General features: G+C 47.1%; 1 protein-coding gene across 1 annotated transcript in view; it reads left to right on the top strand.

Moving 5' to 3' along the window:
• Nucleotides 1-336: 336 nt before the first annotated feature.
• The window catches only part of kif26ab (kinesin family member 26Ab), a gene marked incomplete at its 5' end in the record, with an annotated part of 99,714 nt that continues 75,150 nt past the window's right edge, over nucleotides 337-24,900 (top strand). Inside the window, 2 exons of the mRNA XM_083632789.1 lie at nucleotides 337-471; nucleotides 2,711-2,941. Of these exons, the coding sequence (XP_083488915.1) occupies nucleotides 337-471; nucleotides 2,711-2,941 (366 nt within the window). The remainder of the gene's footprint in view (nucleotides 472-2,710; nucleotides 2,942-24,900) is intronic.

Below are 24,900 nucleotides of genomic sequence, written 5' to 3' on the forward strand. Positions count from 1 at the left end.
GAGAGAGAGGCTGCAAAAGGTGGTCCTCCGCTCCCAGTCAGACCTGCAATGCTGACAGAGGAGGCGTGAGCAGCCCTGGGATGGCTCAAAAAGTATTTCGATGGATGTAAACGTGTTTGCGTTGCGGATGGATTGTATTGCTCTATTGTTTTCTCGGATCGCTGGAAATTGTGGAAGATTATTTTACGCGCACGTGTGAGCGCTATCTCTGACGCACTGGATGTCCGGATTATACCTTTTGGATATTTTTGGAGGGTATGAAAGATTAATAATTAGATGGCTCTACAAATCAAGTAGATGTGGAATACTATATAGGCTGCTACACACACATCCCACATGGCTTTACCAAACTCATCGGGGTCTTCTGGAGCTGGGAAGCCCAACCCCAGTCTCATAGACCTGGGGACATTCTTCGTTGACTCCGATATCATATTTGGATTTACAAGTCACTTATTAAAGAGAAAGACAAAGGTAAGAGTGTCCATATGTGTTGTTTTTAAACACAGGATAATGATGATGATGATGATAATAATAATAATAATAATAATAATAATAATAATAATAATAATAATAATAATAATAATAATAACAATAATAATAATAATAATTAGTATTATTATTATGAAAAATATGGGCTATATATGGTCATGTGTTTATCACTGCATATGAAATGGACAGGCAACACGAAAGACAACTGATAACCTGTGTCTCTTTGACAACGGATCCTGCGTTGACTGTCTGTAGGATTCAGGAGCGCATCAGTGAACCCGACCCGCTAACCCCCCCCCCCCCCCCCTGGACATATCTTACGATCAGTTAGTCGCATTCAACACTTTGCTCAAATTTTTGCAGCACACAAAAAGAACGGGTATATTTGCCAGCGACCCCCCCCCCCCATCCCCCATTCATAAAAACTGCAGTTCTGTGGACAGGTGATGGGCAATTGGACAAGCTCCTGAGCACGCGTCAGGGCAGACAGATCATTTTCACTCTAGCACCAATAGGCTATTATTTGATGAGCAATTAAATAAATTATTTCAAGCATTTAGACTAAAGTTTTGTCAAGAGGTACTACAAGAGCTGTAGGCTAATTAGGCTTCCAAAAGTTTGATGGAGGTTGGACAAAATTTGAGAAGTCACTCCCAATTAGGCTAACATTGATGTCGTAATGTAGGAGCGCTTTTGGGATATCATAAGTGAAGGTTTATAATTATTATCTTAATCGTTGTTGCCAACTCTGGTGGTGGAACTGGAGAGATTTCTGACCTCATTCACTCCGTCAGATCGTTTAATTTGCTACTAGTTGCGCCTCCAAAAGACAAAAGACGCAGTTTTCCTAAACGGGTCGTGTAGGCCAGGGAGAGGGGAACCCGTTTCAGATGTCGAGGGAGGCAACGCGTTTGGCCACGGCCGCTTACATCATCCACATGAAATATTCAAAATTGACAAATTATTAAATATTTAACCCCGTCCCCCCGCCCTTCCGAATCTCCGAGAAAGGCCACTCCCTACACGCGCCAGACGATGGCGCCAGAGCAACACCACACAGCGATAGTCCTGCAACTGCAGGGAGAGGCAACAGTTGCTAATGTGCTCTGAAACTGAGCAAACAATGGAGCAATTCAAACACACCTGCATGGAATAAAAAGATCAAATGCAAAATTAAGACAGAATAGACATTTATATTCATATTCATAGTCATAAAAACACATCAAATTACACATCAAAATCAATTTCTATTCTATTCTATTTTATTCTAACCTAACACATGGGGTAGGTTATATTCCTGATAGACCAAAAATTACAAATGAATAAATAAACAAATACAATTAAATTAAAGTATGCTTATATCAGTCATATAAGTCCAATAAAGAGCCTAATCAGCCTACTGTCTATTAGGGTGGGGCCGGCATAAATAAATTATTTAATTGGTATATTGGTGGTTTTTTGCACTGTCCTTGTGATGAACAACGACTGGAAGTTACATCTTGTTAAGCTTTATCTTTAAATCACTGTGCAGTCTGCTCTGTGGTGGCAACAGTCCATTTTTGAGGTTAGTGCCCTGCCCTGAGCCCCCGTGTACGGTGTAGTTCCCCCATTCTGCGCCAGAAAGTTTTCCAAGCCCTCCCATTCCAGCAGTACACCGCCCCCTGCGCGCTGCCGTGTAGTGAACCAATACTGCTTGTGGAGTTATGGGACTCACATCTCACACCATGTTCCTCACGATCAGCAGCTACTGGTCTGACAGATGACTGGTAACCTTCAGCCTCGCCTATGGCTTTTACCTCGCATTTTCCACCAGCAAAACCTTTGAGTTTGGTATTTTGCGAAGTTCTCCTGCAGGTTTAACCTTGATCTCTGGGAGCATGAACTCATTTGGGGGAAATTCAACTCATGATGGAAGGGACCTTGTCAACCGCAGGTTCACTGTAAGTGTTTTAAAGCACATAATGTGATATCATTTAGGAAAATTATTTGCTTGTAGGTCATGCAGGTTCGAACTTTTCCATAGTTTATCCTACAGTAGGCTAGCCTAAATGCCGCATAGCCTGCATACTGTTGGACAGGTAACGTTAGTCTGTGCTCTTGTACAAACGGGTTGTCAAGGTACAAACAACTCCACCATCACACTTGCAAACACTGGAGCTGTTGCTCTGTTCCTTTTTTTGCTCTGAAACAATTAACTATGAGCCGTTTCCTTATGCTGAAGGTGGAGGGATGTCCAGGTGGAGAGTCGCCGGCTTCTGTCGATATCACTCCCAGGAAAAGGCTCCACTCTGCGGAGGACGCGCGATGCAGCAGCCGGCCTCCCCCCGAGGGCGCAGGGTCGGTTCCCATCTCCGAGTCGGAGGAGAAGGGAAGCCTCTGCCAACAATGTCAGATGAAAGTTTCAGAGCTGAAGAAGCAAGCACTAGCCTTGGCAGATGCAAGTTCACTGAAGGTTTGTGAAAGAACGTTTCCCCCCCTCATTTAATCTCTATTTCAAATTCATATTGCTTTCCTGAGAGACCCCCCACAGCTTGATTACATATCAAAACAAATGTCTCCATTCTGCTCCATTCCTATTTAGTAAATAAATAGCAATAAACACCAATTTATAATTTTAGGCCAACACAATCTGTTATAATGCTTGTGTTTAGTCATTGACAAATGCATGATGATCGACAAGAATCTAAGGCAGTAATCATAATATAGCTATATTGGGTGGCAGACGCTGATGATGTCATAGACATTGCTTTTCTGCAGAGGCTATAAGTAGGATCGGTATCGTGCAATTGTGATGTCATTAGTGATGTCACTCAAGCAATGACATGTCAATAGTGACATCGTCAGTGTCATACTGATGTCACAATGTCAACTGATGTCCATTGAATTGATGTCAACTGATGATGTCACATATGCATAGACATTGTGACATGTGATTTGATTTGATTTATTAGATGTTTGGTAAAAAGAAAACATGACGAAAGGACATGCATCTCAGAAACAAAATCAAGGATAAAACACAATAAAGTCAAGCCTCGTTTCCATTGTGGTCCTTGGTCTCAGACAACCAAGTCAAAACGATGAAGAACTGTCATTATCAGTGACATCATTAATCACTGATGATGTCACTTACAGTATGCATAGATGACATGATTGTGATTATGGTGGGGGATCCCCGACACCCCGGCAGACTGTTGACTCCATGGCTACGGCCTTGCATGAATCCACTGGACTCACCATGACAAAGGGACAGCATCTCTGTAAGGACGAGACAGCAGTCTATGGCTGAAGGCTATTGCTTGAACACCACATGTCAAAATACATTATTATAGGGCTGCATTTGCCAGCTGAGGGTTTGTAAATTCAGCAATAAGCCTCCCTCTTCATCCTCTTGTTGTTGATTTCTATGCTTGACTTCAGATACTGGCCTTGGATGTGAAAACTAACGGTATTGAGGCTTTGGAAGTGGCCCATTGTTTGGCTAAACAATGCTTATCTCTTTATTTTGCTGTTGGGGAGAGGGTGTGGCCGGGGGGGTGCAAGCGAGCCGCTCGCGTCGGAGACTGAGGAGGAAGTTAAGTCCCAGTTGACCTTCGCTGTGCATTGAAAGTGTTCCTGTATGGCTGCTCTCACAATTCCCACCGCTGTTAAATATAGGCCCTCAGACTTGGTGCTGCTGTTGTGGCGGGCAGCGATCGCCCCAGGGTCTGCTCTCCTTTGTTGTCCTTCTAGAGAAGGTCTCCAGCTCGGCTTGGATTACAGCTCCTCAGGCTTCCCCCCAAATCCCATAGCCACTGATGTTCATACAGGAACAGGTATACGAGGGACAAGGGCACATTTCTGTAGCACCTGGGTTCGCTCTTTGACATTTCAATATGTGTGGTCTAATCTGTGCGGGAGATTGTAAGCATATCAGATCTATATTCAGGTATCAGGTGAGTCCAGTCCACCCCCTAAACACATTTACGCTACCCCCATCTGCCATTATCTGGCCATGGGAACTGACCTCCCCTTTTTAGTGTGGGACCCTCCAGTCATACTTATGGCCTTCACCAGGTGCTGTGTGCTCCCCCCAGGGGTGGAAGCATGGAGGGAGGGATGAGAGCTGCCCCCCTTTTTCCTATTTTGCACTTGTTGATGGCTAAATTGGCCTTAATTCCGGGGTGGTAAACAGTGATGGCAGGACGCTGTTATTGTGCCATGCAGGGTCGTGGTATGGGGCTTGGGCTTGACGGGGCTGAAGGATAATAAAGCCATTGTCTCGCCGGGGTTGTGCTGCTCACCTGTCGGGCCTGGATGGGTGGATGTGGTTCTGGCTGATCGCTTCCACAGGGCTTCCTCCGCTGAGAGAATAGGGTCAGTAGGGTGACTCATGTGGCCCGGTGGTGCGTCTGGCACGGGGCACTGAGGAGCTCCACGCTACCTGTTGCATTGTTGTTGTGTCTGCGACTGTCATGGGAAAGCGAGAGCGGAGACTGTTTATGCGGTCCCGCTTCCCCTCCCGCCCTGTCTGCCTGCCGTCACGTTTTTGTGAAGAGGAAGTCAGCTTGGTCCCCAGACCCCCTCACCCTGCCAGCAGACCTATTGTTTGAAAACAGTAGTAGCGCAGAAAATTCAAGGAAGAGCGTTTTGGGTCGAGTGCGTGTGCTTTCCTACGCGAAGCCTACAGTATGAGAGGGAAAGTTCACTGGGAAATACACAGCGAAGCCTTCCAGACATGCTTGTGTGTTTTCCTGTCTGGGCCTAAAAGAACCTGCTGGGTAGTGTAGAGGCAAAAGCACTTGTCTAGCACCGTGGAGACCCGGGTTCAATTCCCGACAGCGGTGCTTCCGGCTTGATCAGGCGTTCCTACAGATTCAATTGGCCGTGTCGGCGCCGGGTGGGAAGCCGGTGGGGTATGAGTCCTGGTCACTGCAGGACTGGACGGTCGGGGGACCTGCTCAGGGGGAGGGGAACTGCGGGGATATAGCGTGATCCTCCCACGCGCTACGCTCTGCCAGTGAAACGCCTCACTGTCAGGTGAAAAAAAGCAGCTGGCTACTGCACAAGTATCAGAGGAAGTATGTGCTACTGTAGTCTACGGCTCTCCCCAGATCGGCAGAGGGGGTGGAGCAAGACTGGGACAGCAGGGGGAATTGGCCCAAGTACAATTGGGGAGAAAATGGCAAATGGGAAAACAACTTGATCAAAAAAGAAGCCGCTTAAGGTCCTCCAAGATATTTAGTGAAGTGAGGAGATTGGAAAGGTCTTTCCCCACCCCTCAGCACGTCTGAGCTTCATGTCTGCATCACAGTGCAGTTTGCTGCAGGATCTGCTGGCTCAGCATTAGAACACTGAAGATGACAAGAGATCCACTGGGTCAGCATTAGAACACTGAAGATGACAAGTGATGTCTTGATGGTCTGTTGGCAGCAATTAGCCTTTTTTCACGCTCACTGCCCTTAAGTGGCCGCCTCCTTTTCAGAGGAACGTTCCAGTGTCTCTTTGTCTTTAGTTTGTGTATTTATTGCCAGCTCTGTGCAGTCTTTGACATTGCTGATACTACTACAATATATTGCTTTTAATACGTCACATTTACATTTAGAGCGCTTTTCTAATTGTAAATATTTTATAAGATGATGTATCAAGGGGCTCAACCCCAAATTAACTTGGCTAAATGATGTCCTTGAGCTACCACACTTTAAGTTTCCGCTGGCAGGACACATTTGATGGTGTTCAGACCAGTGGTTCAGACAGCAGACAATAAAACACAAAGGCTGGGGAGATGCCCTTTCCACAAAGGACAGACAGAAACAGTGGAGACACTGGCAATCTCCAGACTTTATTCTCACCTCTAATCAAAGACATTCACCCACTTAATACACTTGATTCGCATAATTAAAAACCTGAAGTAACGAGTGACTTCAATGGTGAATAGCAGACTGTCTGGATTCAACAAGTATGCACTGTGCTTAATGTGGGCTGGACATGGCGGCTAGGTGAGATATGATATCAGGAAAGATGATCTCCTAAAGGCTAACCTCATCTTCAAAGTAACCAATTACCCCTACTGTAATCAAGGGTTCTGTCAACAGTGAGCCGCCATACACAGATACAGATACACAGGACTATACAGCTAGCTTAGCCTCAGCTCATAAATAGTACCCCCCCTTCCCCCCGTTCCTATACCTCTGACCTGAAAGGGTTACTTATAGTATTTTGGTCCTGCGTGCCGATGAGATGAAATGAGAGGAAAGTGTTTTTTGTGCGTGCGCCGTCAGCGAACTCATGAAAAAGTGAAAGAGACTGTCAGTCACAACAATAGGCCATTAGCTTTGGCTAGGCCCTGTAGCCTGGAGTTATTGTCACCTGTAAGGACGGTAATTCCTCACCCATGGTCCGGCTCGAAGGGCTCAAGCCCTCGCTCACAGCACAGACAGAAGCGCTGTCACTTGATCTCTTTTTTGAAAAGGCCACCCCCTCTCCGTATCCCCCCAACCAGCAGAGGCAGCGCTCAGGGAGAGAGGCAGTTAAAAAGATCAGAGTTTTTTGATGAAATATGCCAGGGGCTGCATCTTTGCTCACGTTGAAAGAATGCCCCCGAAAGAACAATTTGAAAGCGCAGAAAAACTACATCACTGACTGCCGCAGAGAATACTTTGTGTTTGTTTTCCCCAAAGGCCTTATTCTCACTGATTATTGGCTGGGACCCGGAATATTTTCCGATGTTTGCCATTTCTTAAATATATGTTTGTGTTATGGTATAGCCAGCCAGGGAGTGCTAAGGGATATAAAGTGGAAGGCAAATACACAAGGGTTTGGAAATGTTGTGGCACAGAATGCAAGGCCAGCATGGCTAACACCCACTCATAAATACTACGACATGAAAAGCAGCGTGGGACCTTGCGAGCTGCAGTGTTGTGCTGACTGATTAACAGAGAATGTCCTGCAGGCCTCTGAGGGCTTGGAGATTTGGAGTAAGTTGAGCTGTTGGAGGTTGAGGTCAGTTGCAGCCAGGCCTCACCTTTCTGCTGGGTTAGGGTTAGACCTCTGGCCTTAGACCTCTGGCCACAGGGAAACCAGCTCACTGTGGAGATCTGTGCAGGGTTTTATTGGGGTTTTATAGGGAGTGAGCAAACCACCAGCTGATAATGACTACCATGCACTGTCGATATATGCTATAGCCTATTTTAGATGGTTATAATGTGAGTCTGGCTATGATTGTGGTTGCAGGAATGTATTTGTACCATGTGGGCCCATGTTACAGGACGTTGTTCATGTTGAATGTTTAACAATGGGCCAAAACTATTATCACAAATACACATTTTGCTTCATGTCTGTTTTGTTGCTACTTTGTTCCCTATTTGACCCTTGACCTAGAGTCCTGAGTTGTTAGTACTACAGCGAATCCATCTAAGTGTTACAAACTTCTTGTGCTTCCTGAAGTATGGAGAAAGGGAAATGACTTAGCACTGCGTCATTCAACAAATGTTTCCGGGCCAAAAAGTGCGGCATTGTATGATGCGTTTGTTTATCTTTGTTTTGTGCCGGTGTTTATTTCTGCTGCAGTAATACATGTGTAAATGAGTTAGTCTTTGCTTTCTTGAACCTCACGTGTTGGACTTTATGTTGCGTCCATTTGCCCTTTTCCTGACCCTACAGATTTGGAGCCATCAGGACTTGTGCTTTGTAGCTGATGGCACTGTGAGTGTGAGAGAGGGCAGGGGAGGGGAGGGGGCAAGTCAGGGAGAGAGCATATATCCCTCGGTGACGTCACTCATTGATTTGTGGACTGGCGTTTTGAAGCCTCCAGTTTGGCATTTTGACCATCGCCATTATTTGGAACCAGAAGTGACGTAAATTTGGATGAAGAAGAGCCGCAGCGCCGCTTACTATCGGCCCGTTATTGGTGAGCTGCGTGATCACTGGACAGGCTGACCTGTCAATCATGCCAAAAACATAGTCTTTTTTAACGTCTGTTTTACTCTAAACAGGTGAGTTATATAAAAATTCACCCCCTGTAGAGTTGGCATTAAAGGTGAAATTAGCTATAGAGACCAAAACCGTTTTTTTTTACCAGTCTGTAAACATGTTTATTTCTGCTCTAAAGTCAGGCATTTTATCATGGGGATGAATGGGGAATGACTCCCTTTTGGAGCCAGCCTCAAGTAGCTATTCGAGGAACGACAGGACAGTTTGTGGTACTTCCGCATTTGGCCTCAATTTTGACAACCGGAACTCCCCCCTTGGGAGAGATAAAGCAGTAGAGTAGAGAGAGGGGGCTGTTGGCAGATGGGCGGAGCGGCTGCAGATCTACCTGGCTGGCTACTGTTTCTCAGGCGGGTTTGGGGGGGGGGGGGGGGGTGCTACCTCTCCTTTGTTGATTGACCCCCGACCTTTCTGTCAGTTCTCCCCAATCTTTATGGTGGGTTAGGGTTTCAGGGGGGCGACCTGGGCTGGAACAGGTGTACGCTGTGCCAGGAGAGCTGACAAGACAGGGTGACTGGCAGACGGATGGCCAGCGAGAGGAAGGAAGGAAGGAGAGCGAGGGAGGGAGGGAGGGAGGGATAGAAAGAGGCTGTGTGAAAATCTCCCTCCGGTCGTGAAACTGGAGCTGGGCAGAGTTAAAACAGAGCATGACCATATCATTCTATTCACCTCTAAGCACCTGAGCCCCTGAGGCGCTCTGCAGCCTGTTCAGTGGTGCATGTGTGTGTGCGTGTGTGCCTGCCTGCTACAGAGCACAGGAGGTGCATCATGTGTGCCTGCCTGCTACATGTGTGCCTGCCTGCTGCAGAGCACAGGAGGTGCATGATGTGTGCCTGCCTGCTACAGAGCACAGGAGGTGCATCATGTGTGCCTGCTGCAGAGCACAGGAGGTGCATCATGTGTGCCTGCTTGCTACAGAGCACAGGAGGTGCATCATGTGTGCCTGCCTGCTACAGAGCACAGGAGGTGCATCATGTGTGCCTGCTGCAGAGCACAGGAGGTGCATGATGTGTGCCTGCCTGCTGCAGAGCACAGGAGGTGCATCATGTGTGCCTGCTGCAGAGCACAGGAGGTGCATCATGTGTGCCTGCCTGCTACAGAGCACAGGAGGTGCATCATGTGTGCCTGCCTGCTACAGAGCACAGGAGGTGCATGATGTGTGCCTGCCTGCTGCAGAGCACAGGAGGTGCATCATGTGTGCCTGCCTGCTGCAGAGCACAGGAGGTGCATCATGTGTGCCTGCCTGCTGCAGAGCACAGGAGGTGCATCATGTGTGTCTGCCTGCTGCAGAGCACAGGAGGTGCATCATGTGTGCCTGCCTGCTGCAGAGCACAGGAGGTGCATCATGTGTGTCTGCCTGCTGCAGAGCACAGGAGGTGCATCATGTGTGCCTGCCTGCTGCAGAGCACAGGAGGTGCATCATGTGTGCCTGCCTGCTGCAGAGCACAGGAGGTGCATCATGTGTGCCTGCTACAGAGCACAGGAGGTGCATCATGTGTGCCTGCTTGCTGCAGAGCACAGGAGGTGCATCATGTGTGTCTGCCTGCTACAGAGCACAGGAGGAAATGAGAGAAGAGACGGGAGGATGGAGGGCCGACCCTGGGCAGAGCAGTCTCCCATTTCATCCTTGCATGCAGTGTGACTCGTGCTTTATGGCATGTGTGCTGTATTAAACCGCAGGGCAATAATCTGGTGTCAAGCGCTGCAGAGACCACAGGCATCAGTCATCCTGTGCTGTGTCTCAGCAGTATGCAGGCCTTCAGATCCCACCCGGCCTCACGCCTCCACACTCACTCACTCACTCACACACTCACTCACTCACTCACTCACACACACACTCACTCACTCACTCACTCACTCACTCACTCACTCACTCACACACACACTCACTCACTCATTCATTCTCTCAGCAGCTCGCAGCAGCTCTCAGCAGCTCGCAGCGACTCCTTAATGTGAGACATTTGTTTGCTGTTTGCATTATGTCCACTTCCTTGAGACTAACGGTGCAGCACTGTGGGACACATGAGACAAACAAATTGGCAGTCATCCATGTTTTGATTCAGTCACTCCAAGAACAAAAAAGGGTTAATGTTTTACCAGACATGATGTTTGGCTATTTTTCAGCTTTTATTTATCCAGGGAATATTGACTGTGCAACGCATGTGAGCGCTTTTTCACCAACACCCTGCTTTACACTCGCACAATCGCAAGCATTCCCACGTGGGAGCTGCGCAGTACAACCACAGGCCTCTCCTGTTGACACTGGAACAACCTCAGTGGTAGTTAAAGGAGACGAAAGCTGTTCTCATTCACTTTTTCCCGCTTCCAGGTTTTCCCAGCTGGTCCTGCTTTTCCAACGAGCCGACCTTCTCCCGGTATACACGCCCGCTTTTCTAACCTCAAGGCGACCGCGGGGCCCTGGAATGAGGGCCCAGTCATTATTATGTATATTGAAGTTTCAATTCACATCTTTAGCTGAGTGAACTGAAAGTGGATTGACCCCGGTGTTGCCGCCAAACTCCATCACTTATCCCCATCACAAGAGGAAATTGCCTTCTGCTATGAGGCGGGGTGCAGGGAAGGGGCTCGGGGTGCTACAGGAAACGTGCTCAGGGTGCTACAGGAAACATGCTCAGGGTGCTACAGGAAACGTGCTCGGGGTGCTACAGGAAACATGCTCAGGGTGCTACAGGAAACGTGCTCGGGGTGCTACAGGAAACGTGCTCGGGGTGCTACAGGAAACATGCTCAGGGTGCTACAGGAAACATGCTCAGGGTGCTACAGGAAACATGCTCAGGGTGCTACAGGAAACATGCTCAGGGTGCTACAGGAAACGTGCTCAGGGTGCTACAGGAAACGTGCTCAGGGTGCTACAGGAAACATGCTCAGGGTGCTACAGGAAACGTGCTCAGGGTGCTACAGGAAACATGCTCAGGGTGCTACAGGAAACATGCTCAGGGTGCTACAGGAAACGTGCTCGGGGTGCTACAGGAAACATGCTCGGGGTGCTACAGGAAACGTGCTCAGGGTGCTACAGGAAACGTGCTCAGGGTGCTACAGGAAACATGCTCGGGGTGCTGCAGGAAACGTGCTCAGGGTGCTACAGGAAACATGCTCAGGGTGCTACAGGAAACGTGCTCAGGGTGCTACAGGAAACGTGCTCAGGGTGCTGCAGGAAACGTGCTCAGGGTGCTACAGGAAACATGCTCAGGGTGCTACAGGAAACATGCTCAGGGTGCTACAGGAAACGTGCTCAGGGTGCTACAGGAAACGTGCTCAGGGTGCTGCAGGAAACGTGCTCAGGGTGCTACAGGAAACATGCTCAGGGTGCTACAGGAAACGTGCTCAGGGTGCTACAGGAAACATGCTCGGGGTGCTACAGGAAACATGCTCAGGGTGCTACAGGAAACGTGCTCGGGGTGCTACAGGAAACATGCTCGGGGTGCTACAGGAAACATGCTCAGGGTGCTACAGGAAACGTGCTCAGGGTGCTACAGGAAACGTGCTCGGGGTGCTACAGGAAACCTGCTCAGGGTGCTACAGGAAACGTGCTCAGGGTGCTACAGGAAACGTGCTCGGGGTGCTACAGGAAACATGCTCAGGGTGCTACAGGAAACGTGCTCAGGGTGCTACAGGAAACATGCTCAGGGTGCTACAGGAAACGTGCTCAGGGTGCTACAGGAAACGTGCTCAGGGTGCTGCAGGAAACGTGCTCAGGGTGCTACAGGAAACGTGCTCAGGGTGCTACAGGAAACGTGCTCAGGGTGCTACAGGAAACATGCTCAGGGTGCTACAGGAAACGTGCTCAGGGTGCTGCAGGAAACATGCTCAGGGTGCTACAGGAAACGTGCTCAGGGTGCTACAGGAAACATGCTCAGGGTGCTACAGGAAACGTGCTCAGGGTGCTGCAGGAAACGTGCTCAGGGTGCTACAGGAAACATGCTCAGGGTGCTACAGGAAACATGCTCAGGGTGCTACAGGAAACATGCTCAGGGTGCGCAGATGCCGGGGCCGATGGCTCTGCAAATGGGCGTGGCACTCAGGTTGGGCGGCTTTCGCCAATGGACCATTTTCACAGCCGCCATTTTGTGTCTAAAAGGCAGGGTAAACACAGGTGTAACCAACTCATTAATTAGGGCCCCAGCAGTAGAACACCTAAATGGACTGGAAGTTGGAAACCCCAATTCATGTTCTGGACCACCTGTGTTACTTCCTGCATTTTAGACACAACATGGCTGCTGTGAAAAAGGCCTATCGGGCTGTTTTGGGTTGCATTGTGCAGGGAATGGGCTTGGGCGCATGGACAGAGTCGCTTGTTTCCATAGATCTGCAGTTGCTTGGGCTATGTGTGCGTTTTGGCGGTTTTTGAGCTGGTCTTGGGGCTGGAAACCATCAGCTGTATCTGGCAACACTGCACTGAGGCTGCTGCCCATCAGCTTTCATCTCTCATCAGGGGGATCTGCTGGAGGAGGTTGAGGAATCGTCCACCTGGAATAAGTGCCAGTCACTCCGGGCTGTTGGGGAGAGCACAGCCACCGCGGGCAAGACGACACAGGAGCTGACTGAGGCTCCTGAGCAGATGCCCACTCAGTCTCACATATGCATTCGTCTGATCTCTGCACTCAAACACACCTGCACATCCATATATCCACAGACACGCACGCATATGTGCAGGTTTTACACAAATGTGTCCTCCTCTGGCCATCTGGCCCTGGTGCAGCCTGGTGCAGGCCGCGGCTGCATGCCACTGTGATGTAGACAGAGAGGCGTCCAGATGTTCCTGAAGCAGAGCTGTTTAGAACAGGGAATTAGGTCTGACGCCTTCACTTATTGTGAAGTTTGCGGTGTCTCTCTCATTGACGCTACTCAAATAGCCACGGTCCACCTGTTTTCCTAAATAACTAGCTACTCCGTCAATGTGGTCACTTTCTAAAGAATTCTGTGGCTGAGTCTCAGGTCAGGAGAAAGGCATGGCCATGGTACAAAAAGTCAAACTAACCAGTACCTATACCTGTGCTGATGAGAAAATGAAGCAGCAGAGTCTGTGAAGCGTCTTCCCTGACAGAACCTCGCCGCTCTTCTAAAAATGTCTGTGAATCACGGCCTGAAGTGGCTTATTGCTTTCACAAAGTGGTGTATTGCTTTTATGAAGCAGTGGTTTTTTCATCAATAATTAAATGTTATTTTCCTGTCAAGCATAACAAAAAGGTCATCTTTGCGCAACCGTATGCGCCAGGTGCTTTTGGAGGAGGAGGACAATGTAGAAATCCATAGACTCCTACACGTTGTGTCATTCCATACAATTCATGTAAGTGAAGAGTGTGTGGGAGTCTACATTTTCCTGTGAAGCAACATAGCTCTTCAACAGCAGCTAAACAACATGGTTGCTAAGCAACACATAAGTATGGTATGGGTGGTAATTTTTGGTTAGTGCCACTGCCTTACCAATTACCAAGTAACATTTAATAATCGGCTACAGGTGTGCCTTTTATCAAGTATTTTAATTCAAGCGTGACTCAGCCAATCAGAACGGAGGATCTATTTTTGTTGCAGGATCAGTTTGGCATTCTTTGAATAGAAGCACCAGGTAATACCAAGAATCTGACAACACCTGTAGTCTTTTGTTGTTTCTCATTGTTGGTATATTTGAAGAGTCAACGCCATGTATAATAGTGCTTGTCTGAATGAGTTTGCCCCTGTTTGGGGAAGGATCATGTGTTACAATGGGCCAGACTGCAATGAAACAATGGCTGTTTAGTCCAGGCTGACAGGGCAATGTGTTATAGGAGAGCAGAGGTCTGCAGAGCATGAGAACGCAGCAACAAAGCCACAAATGTCAATGAGCAAAGAACACAAATGCAACTAGAAATGTAACCAGTGGGAATTAATCAGTTTGACTTGTCAATTTAGGGGGAACCGCCTGCGTGTGTGTGCATGTGTGTGAGTCTGTGTGTGTGTGTGTGAGAGAGAGAGAGAGAGAGAGAGAGAGAGAGAATGTGTGTGCGTGCGTGTGTGTGTGTGTGTGTGTGTGTGTCTTGTGTGTGTGAGAGAGAGAGAGTGCGTGTGTGTGTGTACGTGCGCGTGTGTGTGCGCGTGCGTATGCGCGTGTCTGTGCTTGTGCCGTGCGCACACGTGTGTGTGTGTGTGTGTGTGTGTGTGTGTGTGTGTGGTTGCTTTATGCTGTGAGGAGGCTCACACTGCCTGTCTCCATATGTCATGGTGAACTGAGACGTACACGATCCAGTCAGACTGCAGCCCATTATTGAGGCTGATTCAGACTATGTGAAAAACAGAGCTGTTGAGATAAATTTGCAAGGCGGTGCACAGAAGAGAGAGGAGCACCGAGTTGGAGGTAATCTCCCTCTGGCTCCATAAAACACAGTCAATTGACAGCGGGCCTTGTGGTAGCAGACAAATGGCCTGGCTTATAGCGATGTGCTGAAAGAGAGTGCCAGTGCTGTGTATCCTTGCCAAGATGGATCTGCACACGGCAAACTCCAGGCTGTCTGGGCGTGGCTGCCTTCCTCACAGCAAACACTGGAATATGGTGGCCGAGTCGGACTTGACATTGCCTTGTTTGTTCTCTCAGTCTGCTTAACCAGGCAGATGTTTATGGAGCCTCTCTTTCTCGCCTGCCATTTCAGACAGTTGCTGGTGTGCCCCCCCCCCCCCCCCCCCCCCCCCCCCACAGCTCATGCGTCCTCTGATACATGTGCAGTCGGCAGCCGCTTCTTTACGCCTGACAGCGAGGAGTTTAACTTGCAGGACGTAGCACGTGGGTGGTTCCCGCTATTGTTCCCCTCCCCCACCGAAGACCAGAGGAGGCACTAGTGCAACGACCTGGACACATACCATTGATCCGGCTTCCCTCCCGCAGACACGGCCAATTGTGTCTGTAACACGGGGGCTCGAACCTGTGACCCTCGTGTTGGAAAGCAGGGAATCTACCGTTGCATTAGGGGTGGGGGAAAAAATCGATTCACCTAAGTATCGCGATTTTTAATGTCACGATTTTTTGGATCGATCTTTTATTCCAGAATCGATAATCGCAAATTAAAAAAAAAAAAAAAAAAAAAATTTGGGTGCTTGCAGTCAGGCCACTCACTGAACAGCAGGCCAGGCGCCGCCTACTGGTTTACTAGTGGTTTTATTACTTTATTAGTTAGTCTGAAGTAATAATTACACTTCAGGGTTAAAGTGGGTGCATCTCATTGTAAAATTGGACTTCAAACGGCCCAAATCTGGCTTCAAACGGCCCAAATTTCACGCGCGTTGGCCCATATCGGCCTGGCCTGCTTGGTATCTAATGCCCGGCCTGAATTATGATCCCAGTCCGCCCCTGTTTTTAACTATATCGCCCAGCCCTACTCATGATATATAATATACAGTCTCTAGTGTATGATTCAACTTTTCCCATGTTCTAATCTAGTGTAAAAAAGCAAACAAACTGAAAAAAGAAAAGAAAAAAATAAACAAAAATCGCAATAAATCGTAATATCGAATCGCAATAATCGTAGAATCGCAATACTTAAGAATCGCAATATAAATCGAATCGGCACCCAAGAATCGTGATAGTATCGAATCGGGAGATAAGTGAATCGCCACAGCCCTACGTTGCATGACCCTTTCTTCTTTTTTTAAAGAAACAAAAATGTATGATTAGATTATATGAATCACGCTTTAGATCGCAATTGCTATATTCTGTTAAATTATGGCAAATAGTTGTTGTTTTTTTTGCAATATCTTTCAGCCTCTCTAAGAAGTTAGAATAAGCTTATGAAATCTCTGTAAACTGTTGGCGAAATGAATGACTTCAACAAACTGCTGAAATACAACAGCAGACTGTGGTTGTTGTACTGGGCAGCTCCGACTGTTACATGTGTGAAACAGTTTGAATGTGAACAAGGTGTTGCTGGAATAGAGTGTACATGCTCTTTTGACTTCAAAGGTTAAGAAAAGTAGGCTATGTTGTACAGTACTGTTTGTACTGTGTGTGTGTGTGTGTGTGTGTGTGTGTGTGTGTGTGTGTGTGTGTGTGTGTGTGTGTGTGTGTGTGTGTGTGTGTGTGTGTGTGTGTGTGTGTGTGTGTGTGTGTGTGTGTGTGTGTGTGTGTGTGTGTGTCTGCACCAGTGTACTTTAATGGTATGTTTCATAATAGTATGTGTGCCTGTGTGTGTGTGTGTGTGTGTGTGTGTGTTGAGTTGAGTTGAGTTGAGAAAACTTTATTTATCCCCGGGGGGCAATTCAGTTTCTACAGTTCATCACCGTTGCAAGTAAACATATTGTATTTAATTTCGGTCACAAAATACAAAAATACATACGGTACATACACAAGAAGGGAAATAGGAAAGGAGCTCAGTGTGATCAAACCGAGATAGTGCATTTGGTTCCTCGTGTCCCTCAGCGTGTGTGTGTGTGTGTGTGTGTGTGTGTGTGTGTGTGTGTGTGTGTGTGTGTGAGTGTGTGTGTGTGTGTGTGTGTGTGTGTGTGTGTGTGTGTGTGTGTGTCTGCACCAGTGTACTTTAATGGTATGTTTCATAATAGTATGTGTGCCTGTGTGTGTGTGTGTGCCTGCGTGTGTGTGTGTGTGTGTGTGTGTGTGTGTGTGTGTGTGTGTGTGTGTGTGTGTGTGTGCAGTGGCGGACTGCATAATCGGGCACGTCGGGCAAATGCCCGGTGGCCTGGCCTGCCAAAAAAAAAAAAAAATTTTTTTTTTTTTTTTTTTTTTTTTTTTTTTTTTTTGCAAGCCAGGCCAGGCCACTCACTGAACAGCAGGCCAGGCGCCGCCTACTGGTTTACTAGTGGTTTTATTACTTTATTCAGGTTTAAAGTGGGTGCATCTCATTGTAAAATTGGACTTGGCCCAAATTGGGCTTCAAACGGCCCAAATCGGGCTTCAAACAGCCCAAATCTGGCTTTAAACGACCCAAATCTGGCTTCAAACGGCCCAAATTGGGCTTCAAACGGCCCAAATTGAGCTTCAAACGCCCCAAATTTTCCGCCGCCGCCCTTCGGACGCCGGCACGCGCGTCGGCCGTATCGGCCTGGCCTGCTTGGTATCTAATGCCCGGCCTGAATTATGATCCCAGTCCGCCCCTGTGTGTGTGTGTGTGTGTGTGTGTGTGTGTGTGTGTGTGTGTGTGTGTGTGTGTGTGTGTGTGTGTGTGTGTGTGTGTGTGTGTGTGTGTGTGTGTGTGTGTGTGTGTGTGTGTGTGTGTGTGTGTGTGTGTGTGTGTGTGTGGGACAGTAGATGGGTTATGTTAACTCGTCTTACAGCGCCTCCTCCTCAGTATGCATCAGGTTATTCTTTATTGTCAGGAGCTCCTTCAGATGGAGAGAGCCACATAAATCCCGGCACAGTGTGAAGATGCCAGTCAAAGTTCACGCTGCTCCTGTTCATTTCATGGTTGAGTCTCCCGCTCCGTGAGCAAGGATGAGTGTGTATAGTGATGATGCGTGGAAGTACTGGAGGGAGAAAGAGAGAGATGAAGCACATTCAAAGTCTCTCTATCCATTCCACTTTTCTGCAAAAGACATCCATCTTTTTCAACTTAACTACCAATTTATGATTGTGTCATTACAGTCAGCGTTTTATCCTCGTTTCAACACACAGGCTTCCTACATGGTCTGGTTACTGGAGAAGGTGATGGAGAAGGTGACTGGCCAATGCCATTACTCCAGCACTCGCTGGACTGGATGTGATGAGAATACAACATCTCTTTTACATTGGTGTCGTGGGTTTACTGGTTAGGGGCTCATCTGAGGGGCCTAACCATAGACTGTAAAAATATGGACGTAGCCACCATGATATCAGCCATTGGTTTCTGGACTCTGGACCCATTTGAAGCCTTGAGTTTTGCATTCTGACCGTTGCCATCTTGGTTTACTTGGAGCCAGAAGTGACCATATTTGGATGAGAAGAGCTGCGTGATCACTGGACAGGCAACCTGTGTCAATCACGCCCCAAATCTGCTTTATCGTCTGTTTGACTGTAAATAAGACCATAATGTACAAGATGAACACCATGCTGGATCGAAGAAGACTTGAAACTAGCGATTGAGACTAGGGATGTTCATCAGTTATCGAAAATCGATAATTGATCGTTAAGGAATGGAATCGATCATGTGGAATTTTTATCGATTTTGTTATTATTATTATTATAATTTTTTTTTTTTGCGGACTAGGTTTGGGTGGAATTTGTTCCTCCTCGCCCCACTCCATTGCACAGCCGACTAACGTGAGGTGGAGCTTCATATAGTCTCTAGTTTTCTGGCTGGGCATGGGCCTTTGTGCCAACAAAACTGTTTTAAACATGAGGAATTCACACCGGCATGCGCCGGGGACAGCAGAGTGTTGGAGAGGAGACACATTGAAATAAAGAGTTCATTGAGGAGAACACGTTGTCTTTCGTATTTTCTGCCATAGGCATTCATTTTGTTAAAAAAAAAAAAAAAAAAAATTATTAATATGATCGATAATCGATAATTGATCGTTAATTTTCCCCGATTTTCGATTATGGTCATTTTTCAAAATGAACATCCCTAATTGAGACCATAAACCCACTAGGAAAGTGTTTACTGAGGTCATAAATCAAGTGAGAATTTGGGTCGTTTTCCCCATTCACTTCTATACAATCAGACTTATTTTAGTGCAACCAGTTATTAGCTTAATTACTGTCCTATATCAAATAAAGCTCCTACTGGTACCAAAGCCTATAACACCTGCACCCCCTCTGTAGATGGAAGGAACAGAGAAGGAATGAGAAGTATGTTGTGTGTGGAGGGAGGGAGGGAAGGTGTGTGTGTGTGTGTGTGTGGGATAGTGGTGCTGGTTGTGTTTCATCTTCAACATGTGATGTGGCTTTGCTGACATTTTAAAGGAAATAACACTGCATTGCATTCTACAAAATGGCAGCAAAGTTGCTTTTTTTCCCTCCATGGAAAAATCTGTATGTGAATTTCTCAGTAGAAAGAACACAGGAAAGGTCAACCTCGACCGTACTGTTAAATGGATTTTCACCAGACACAGTCAGTCAGGGCAGCAGTTTAGTTTGTAATGTACTTCTTTTGGCAGATCAAGTCTCTCTCTCTCTCTCTCTCTCTGTCTCTGTCTCTCTCTCTCTCTCTCTCTCTCTCTCTCTCTCTCCCTGTCTCTCTCTCTCTCTGTCTCTCTCTCTCTCTCTCTCTCTCTCTCTCTCTCTCTGTCTCTCTCTCTCTCAGACTTGTACTCTTTTGCCCTGGGAAGTGTTTGAACAGCTTCCAAAACAGCGAAGGCTGTTTAATCATCGTCAAACTAACCGAGACAGATTGTGGATTTCTGTTGTTGTTCACACACTCCTTGGATCAACTATGTAAAAAAACAACAGATAAAAACAGTGGCGTGAGGTGAACTTTAAAGTAGTGATACTTCAAAGTCAGTCTTCCTTTGTCTATTCTGTCTCATAAAGATGCTAAAGATGAGAGAGAAGCAGAGAACATAACTGCTTCTCCCAACACTTTACGCTTGTAAGTTGTAAATACCCTCAAAGCTGATAAAGGTGTGCCTTGAACTTTAATAGCAGAAAATAGTCTGTTGTTCCTCCTATAGGTGATTATCAGATGCCTGCCTTCCATGCAGCAGGGCTGGCAGTGCCAGTTACTCGGTTGTTTGTGCCATGATTTATCTTTCAGTCCAAAACATTTATTGCTATAAATGGTTGTACAGTTGCATTTTTTAAGGCTCTGCTCTTGAGGACGCTCCCCTGGCTATGAATCTAAGCAGCATGTAAGACATTCTGCAGTGAGCGCAATAAAAACCCACAGTATATAACATAGTAGAATATATCGTTCAATATGAAATATAGGAAAACCATGACAAGAACATACAAGGAGACATAATTCAGAAATAGCTTGCACAAACACCCTCAGATAGTAGCAGTTGGAGGTTGCAGGTGGTGGAGGGAGTTTCTGCATGAACCTGGGTCAACAGCAGAGTGTGCCTCATTGACTTGTTTGAATGTGATTGGAGATCAGCTGATGGAGTGCATGTGTCACATGACTTCAGTGTTCTGACTGAACTCATGTGATGCTTCATTACAGCCTGACTGCAGAGGTCAGTGCAGGATTCACGATTCTTTGTTGTTATTTGCAACCAGGGCACCTGAAATATTACACGCTTCCTCTCACATTATCAAACAAAAATATACAATATTACACTATACAGTCAGTTCCAAGTATAAACAATCAATTCTTTACACAATATACAATATTTCACTATGCATAGTCAGTTACAGTATACACAATAGAATATAAGAACAAGAATAGAACAATGGTAGTGTGTTAAGAAAGGCACTATCCTACCCTATAGAGTCTGAGAAACAGAGTTTAGAGAATATAGATGCGGTAAAGCGGCAACCTCTGTCTTGGAAAATTGAAGCCAATGCAGAAGTGCTAAAAACTGCAGTTCCTCGAATGGCCACTTGAGGTTCGAGTCCATCCCCATAGACCCCCATGTTAAAAATGCCCCAACTTTACAGCAGAAGTAACCATGTTTACAGCCTGGTTCGAAAAAATGGTTTTGGTCTCTATAGTTTTGGTCCCGTGCAGTGTATCGAGTGTAAATGTTGCGCCTCCATGCAGAACGGTGATGTGTGTCCCTGTGCAACTAGTGGTGGCTGCGCAGCATCGCAAATTCGGCCATTAATCGGCCCAAATGACCTAAATCAAAAATCTGGCTTCGTTAGGTCACCTGCAGGTGTGTTTTCTTTACACTTCCTGAAAGATTCAGTGCAATCGCACGTAAAATGACATAGCTGTATAGCTGTGGCCAAACACAATTTCTGCACGCTCGCTCGCTCGCTCACTCACTCACTCACTCACTCACTCACTCATTCACACACACACTCACACGTGTGGACACACACACACACACACACACACACCACACACACACACACACAAACAGATTTTGCATTCTTATTATAGTTCTGATACCTGTGGGAGCACACAGTCACTGGCCATTTAGTCAGGCCTCGCTCACAGAGTTGGCATACAGCCTCTCCTCTCTCACCCCAGAGGGTTTTCATAGTCCACTTCCCTGGCTGATTCCAACTCTGCTCAGCTGTGCTCCTCCACTCAGGTGTGCTCCATCAGTAGCTAACGAACGGATCTCTCCATGGTGCTGAACCTGTGTTGACTCATTTTTGCCCATTTAGTCGACCCTAATTACCTAATTCAAAAAGCTGCCTCTGTTAGGGCACCCGCAGCGGTGTTCTTCACACTTCCTGAAAGATTCAGCGTGATCGCACATAAAGTGGCATAGCTGTGGCCGCTCACTCACTCACACAGACTTTGCATTCTTATTTTAGGATTATTATAGGATTTCACCATTCATGACAACTGTACAGAGAGTGAATTTTAATATGACTGCAAATAGAAGTACGATTGTATAGAAGTCAATGGGATGATACCTCTCACTTATGACCTCAGTAAAGACTTTCTCACTGGTGCTCAGTGGTAGGAGGATTTGGTTTGGTTTGGTTTGGTTTGGTTTGGTTTGGTTTGGTTTGGTTTGGTTTATTTGAAAGTTAAAAGAAACAAACACAAATAGTCCCCTCTTACCACAAACACAGGAAAGAAACCACAATATAACATAACATAACTAACAAGGATAAAAACACAGAAAATCAAAATCTTATTTCCACTGCGGTCCTCTTTTTGGCAAGAAGACAGACAAGGCAACAACAGATACAACAGCAACAATCAACTAAAATTTGGAAACAATATCAAATATGTAAACAATGAATAGTTAAAAACAACAGACCCTGGAAGGATCATACCAGGTTAGCCATCAGCCACTTTTAGAGCCAATGGATTTAAGTGACGCTGGTAGGCTGGTAGGCTATTCCACGCTACCCCTCCAGTGTAGGAGAACATACTTTTCCCCACTAGAGTCCTAAATCTAAGAATGTTGACATTATGGTCACTGTCCGTGGTTTTGTGGTGGAGGAGGATAATTGGAGCTGTATTCAGATTGGTAGGGCTGTATCCTGACATGAGGAGTGAAGCCGTCATGAGCTTGTCATTATTCCCAGTGGAAGCTTCCAGACTAAACCATAGATATTATATTACATAGATGGGTCACCGCAGGCTCCGCCAATTCTAACAAATGGTAACAGCAAGTCTCCTAAATTGTCACGTGGTACATTAGACTCAGACCTGCCGAAAGTCTCCTAAGTAAGTGGCTGTTTCCGTGGAAAACCATGGGCAAAACCCACGTGACAAATATGACAGGAAGTGAGTTGAAGTTGGGCTGTCTTGCTTGAAATACCATCATCTTTGACTAAACCTTCCCCTGCCGCTCTGCCGTCAAACCCACTCCCATTAATAGGTGCGTCCTTTATGTATCCACTCTTGTTACTGCGGCTCCGTTTTATGATGTCACTCTCCTGCTGAAGAGCTCTGGGGCTGTTTTATCCCCTTCGTGTGTGTGTGTGTGTGTGTGTGTGTGTGTGTGTGTGTGTGTGTGTGTGTGCACGCGCGCAGGGCACTTAAACTTAAACCTCTCTGTCTGTTTACGAGTCCCAATCTGCCTCTCCAGCCTCGCTGTTTGCTGCTCACTATCAGTTCAGCCAAAGACTATAAAAGCCCTGCCATCCTCAGTTCTCTGGGAACTCACTGTCAGACCTCATTGTGCTGACCCCTAGCTAAGTGCCGCCCGCCTCCCATGCGGGGTGTGAGAGTTACAGTGTGTGTGTGTGTGTGTGTGTGTGTGGGTGTGTGTGCATGCGTGCGTGCTATTAATTGCATTTTCTCTAATAGCTGCAATCTCAGTTGCACTTTTTTAGTTGTAAGTGTTGTTGTTTGTTTGTGTTGATTGGCTTCATCAGTGGCAGCCTCCCACTCTGATTGCTGCACTCTGGCCCAATTGGATGTCCTTAATTGGCCCATAGATTGTCATCTGCCTTTTTCTTGCCCTCAGTGGGCGTTTTGTTACTACATGTTGGTGTTCTTTCTAGAATCACACATTAATGTGGTGTGTTTTAGGCACACAAATGCCACTGAACTCTCTTTGCCACGGGCTGTTTGGCAGTGTTCATCCTCTCATACTCCCGCACTATAAATCATCTCAACAGATAGTAGCTGTTGTTTACCGCTCTAAATTTATGCATCAAACAAAACATGGCTGGAATGCCTTTGAACGTGTCTGTGCAACGCGGAAATCCTTCCCTTCCTCAGATGCCCGGCGAAAAGGAGGGAAGCTCTTAGGGTGCACACCTGTGCCTGTGGCCTTGGTGAATTCCTGCATGTTTTCACTGTTTGCAGTTGGAATGGATGGTGCTGGCTACTTTCAGTCCTGCTCAGCCACAGACCCTGACTGACCCCTGGCTATGTCCAGCTCACCCCCTCACTGCCCTCCCGCAGCAGCAGCAAACACAACAAGAGCTCAACCTTACAGAGCCGGGGTCATTTCCCTCATGTCCACTGCAAGTCCAGACAGACAGCGGGCCGTCCAAGCGATGATGTGGCCAAACTGAAATGTGTGCTTTTATTTACAACACAGTGTTTTACTGCTTGTGTGAGCTTTAGCTTGACATTCAGGCGCTGCACTTGGTTTTCAAGGAGGACTGTACAGGCAATGTTACACCAGCTACGTTACAATGTACACCAGCTACGTTACAATGTACACCAGCTACGTTACAATGTACACCAGCTACGTTACAATGTTACAGCCAGCTACGTTACAATGTTACACCAGGCTACGTTACAATGTACACCAGCTACGTTACAATGTACACCAGCTATGTTACAATGTACACCAGCTATGTTTACAATGTTACACCAGCTACGTTACAATGTACACCAGCTATGTTACAATGTACACCAGCTACGTTACAATGTACACCAGCTACGTTACAATGTACACCAGCTATGTTACGGCTGTGCTGCAGATCCGGCAAAACTGACGGATCGACTCTCGCCCATGTTAATAGATGGCCACTGTTCTATTTTTGTCGGATCCTGCATACGTCTGACAGATTACATGAGTGTAGGCCTGTCTCTGAACACTGTTGCCTGACCTCTCCACTGGACCTGTCTCTGAACACTGTGCCTGACCTCTCCACTGGGCCTGTCTCTGAACACTGTGCCTGACCTCTCCACTGGGCCTGTCTCTGAACACTGTGGCCTGACTCTCCACTGGACCTGTCTCTGACACTGTGCTGACCTCTCCACTGGACCTGTCTCTGAACACTGTGCATGGCCTCTCCACTGGGCCTGTCTCTCTGAACACTGTGCCTGACCTCTCCACTGGACCTGTCTCTGGAACACTTGAGCCTGACCTCTCCACTGGCCTGTCTCTGAACACTGTGCCTGACCTCTCCACTGGGCCTGTCTCTGAACACTGTGCATGGCCTCGTCCACTTGGCCTGTCTCTGAAACACTGTGCCTTGACACGTCCACTGGACCT

Source organism: Poromitra crassiceps (genome assembly GCF_964638095.1).
Source record: "Poromitra crassiceps genome assembly, chromosome: 3".
Lineage (NCBI taxonomy): Eukaryota > Metazoa > Chordata > Actinopteri > Beryciformes > Melamphaidae > Poromitra > Poromitra crassiceps.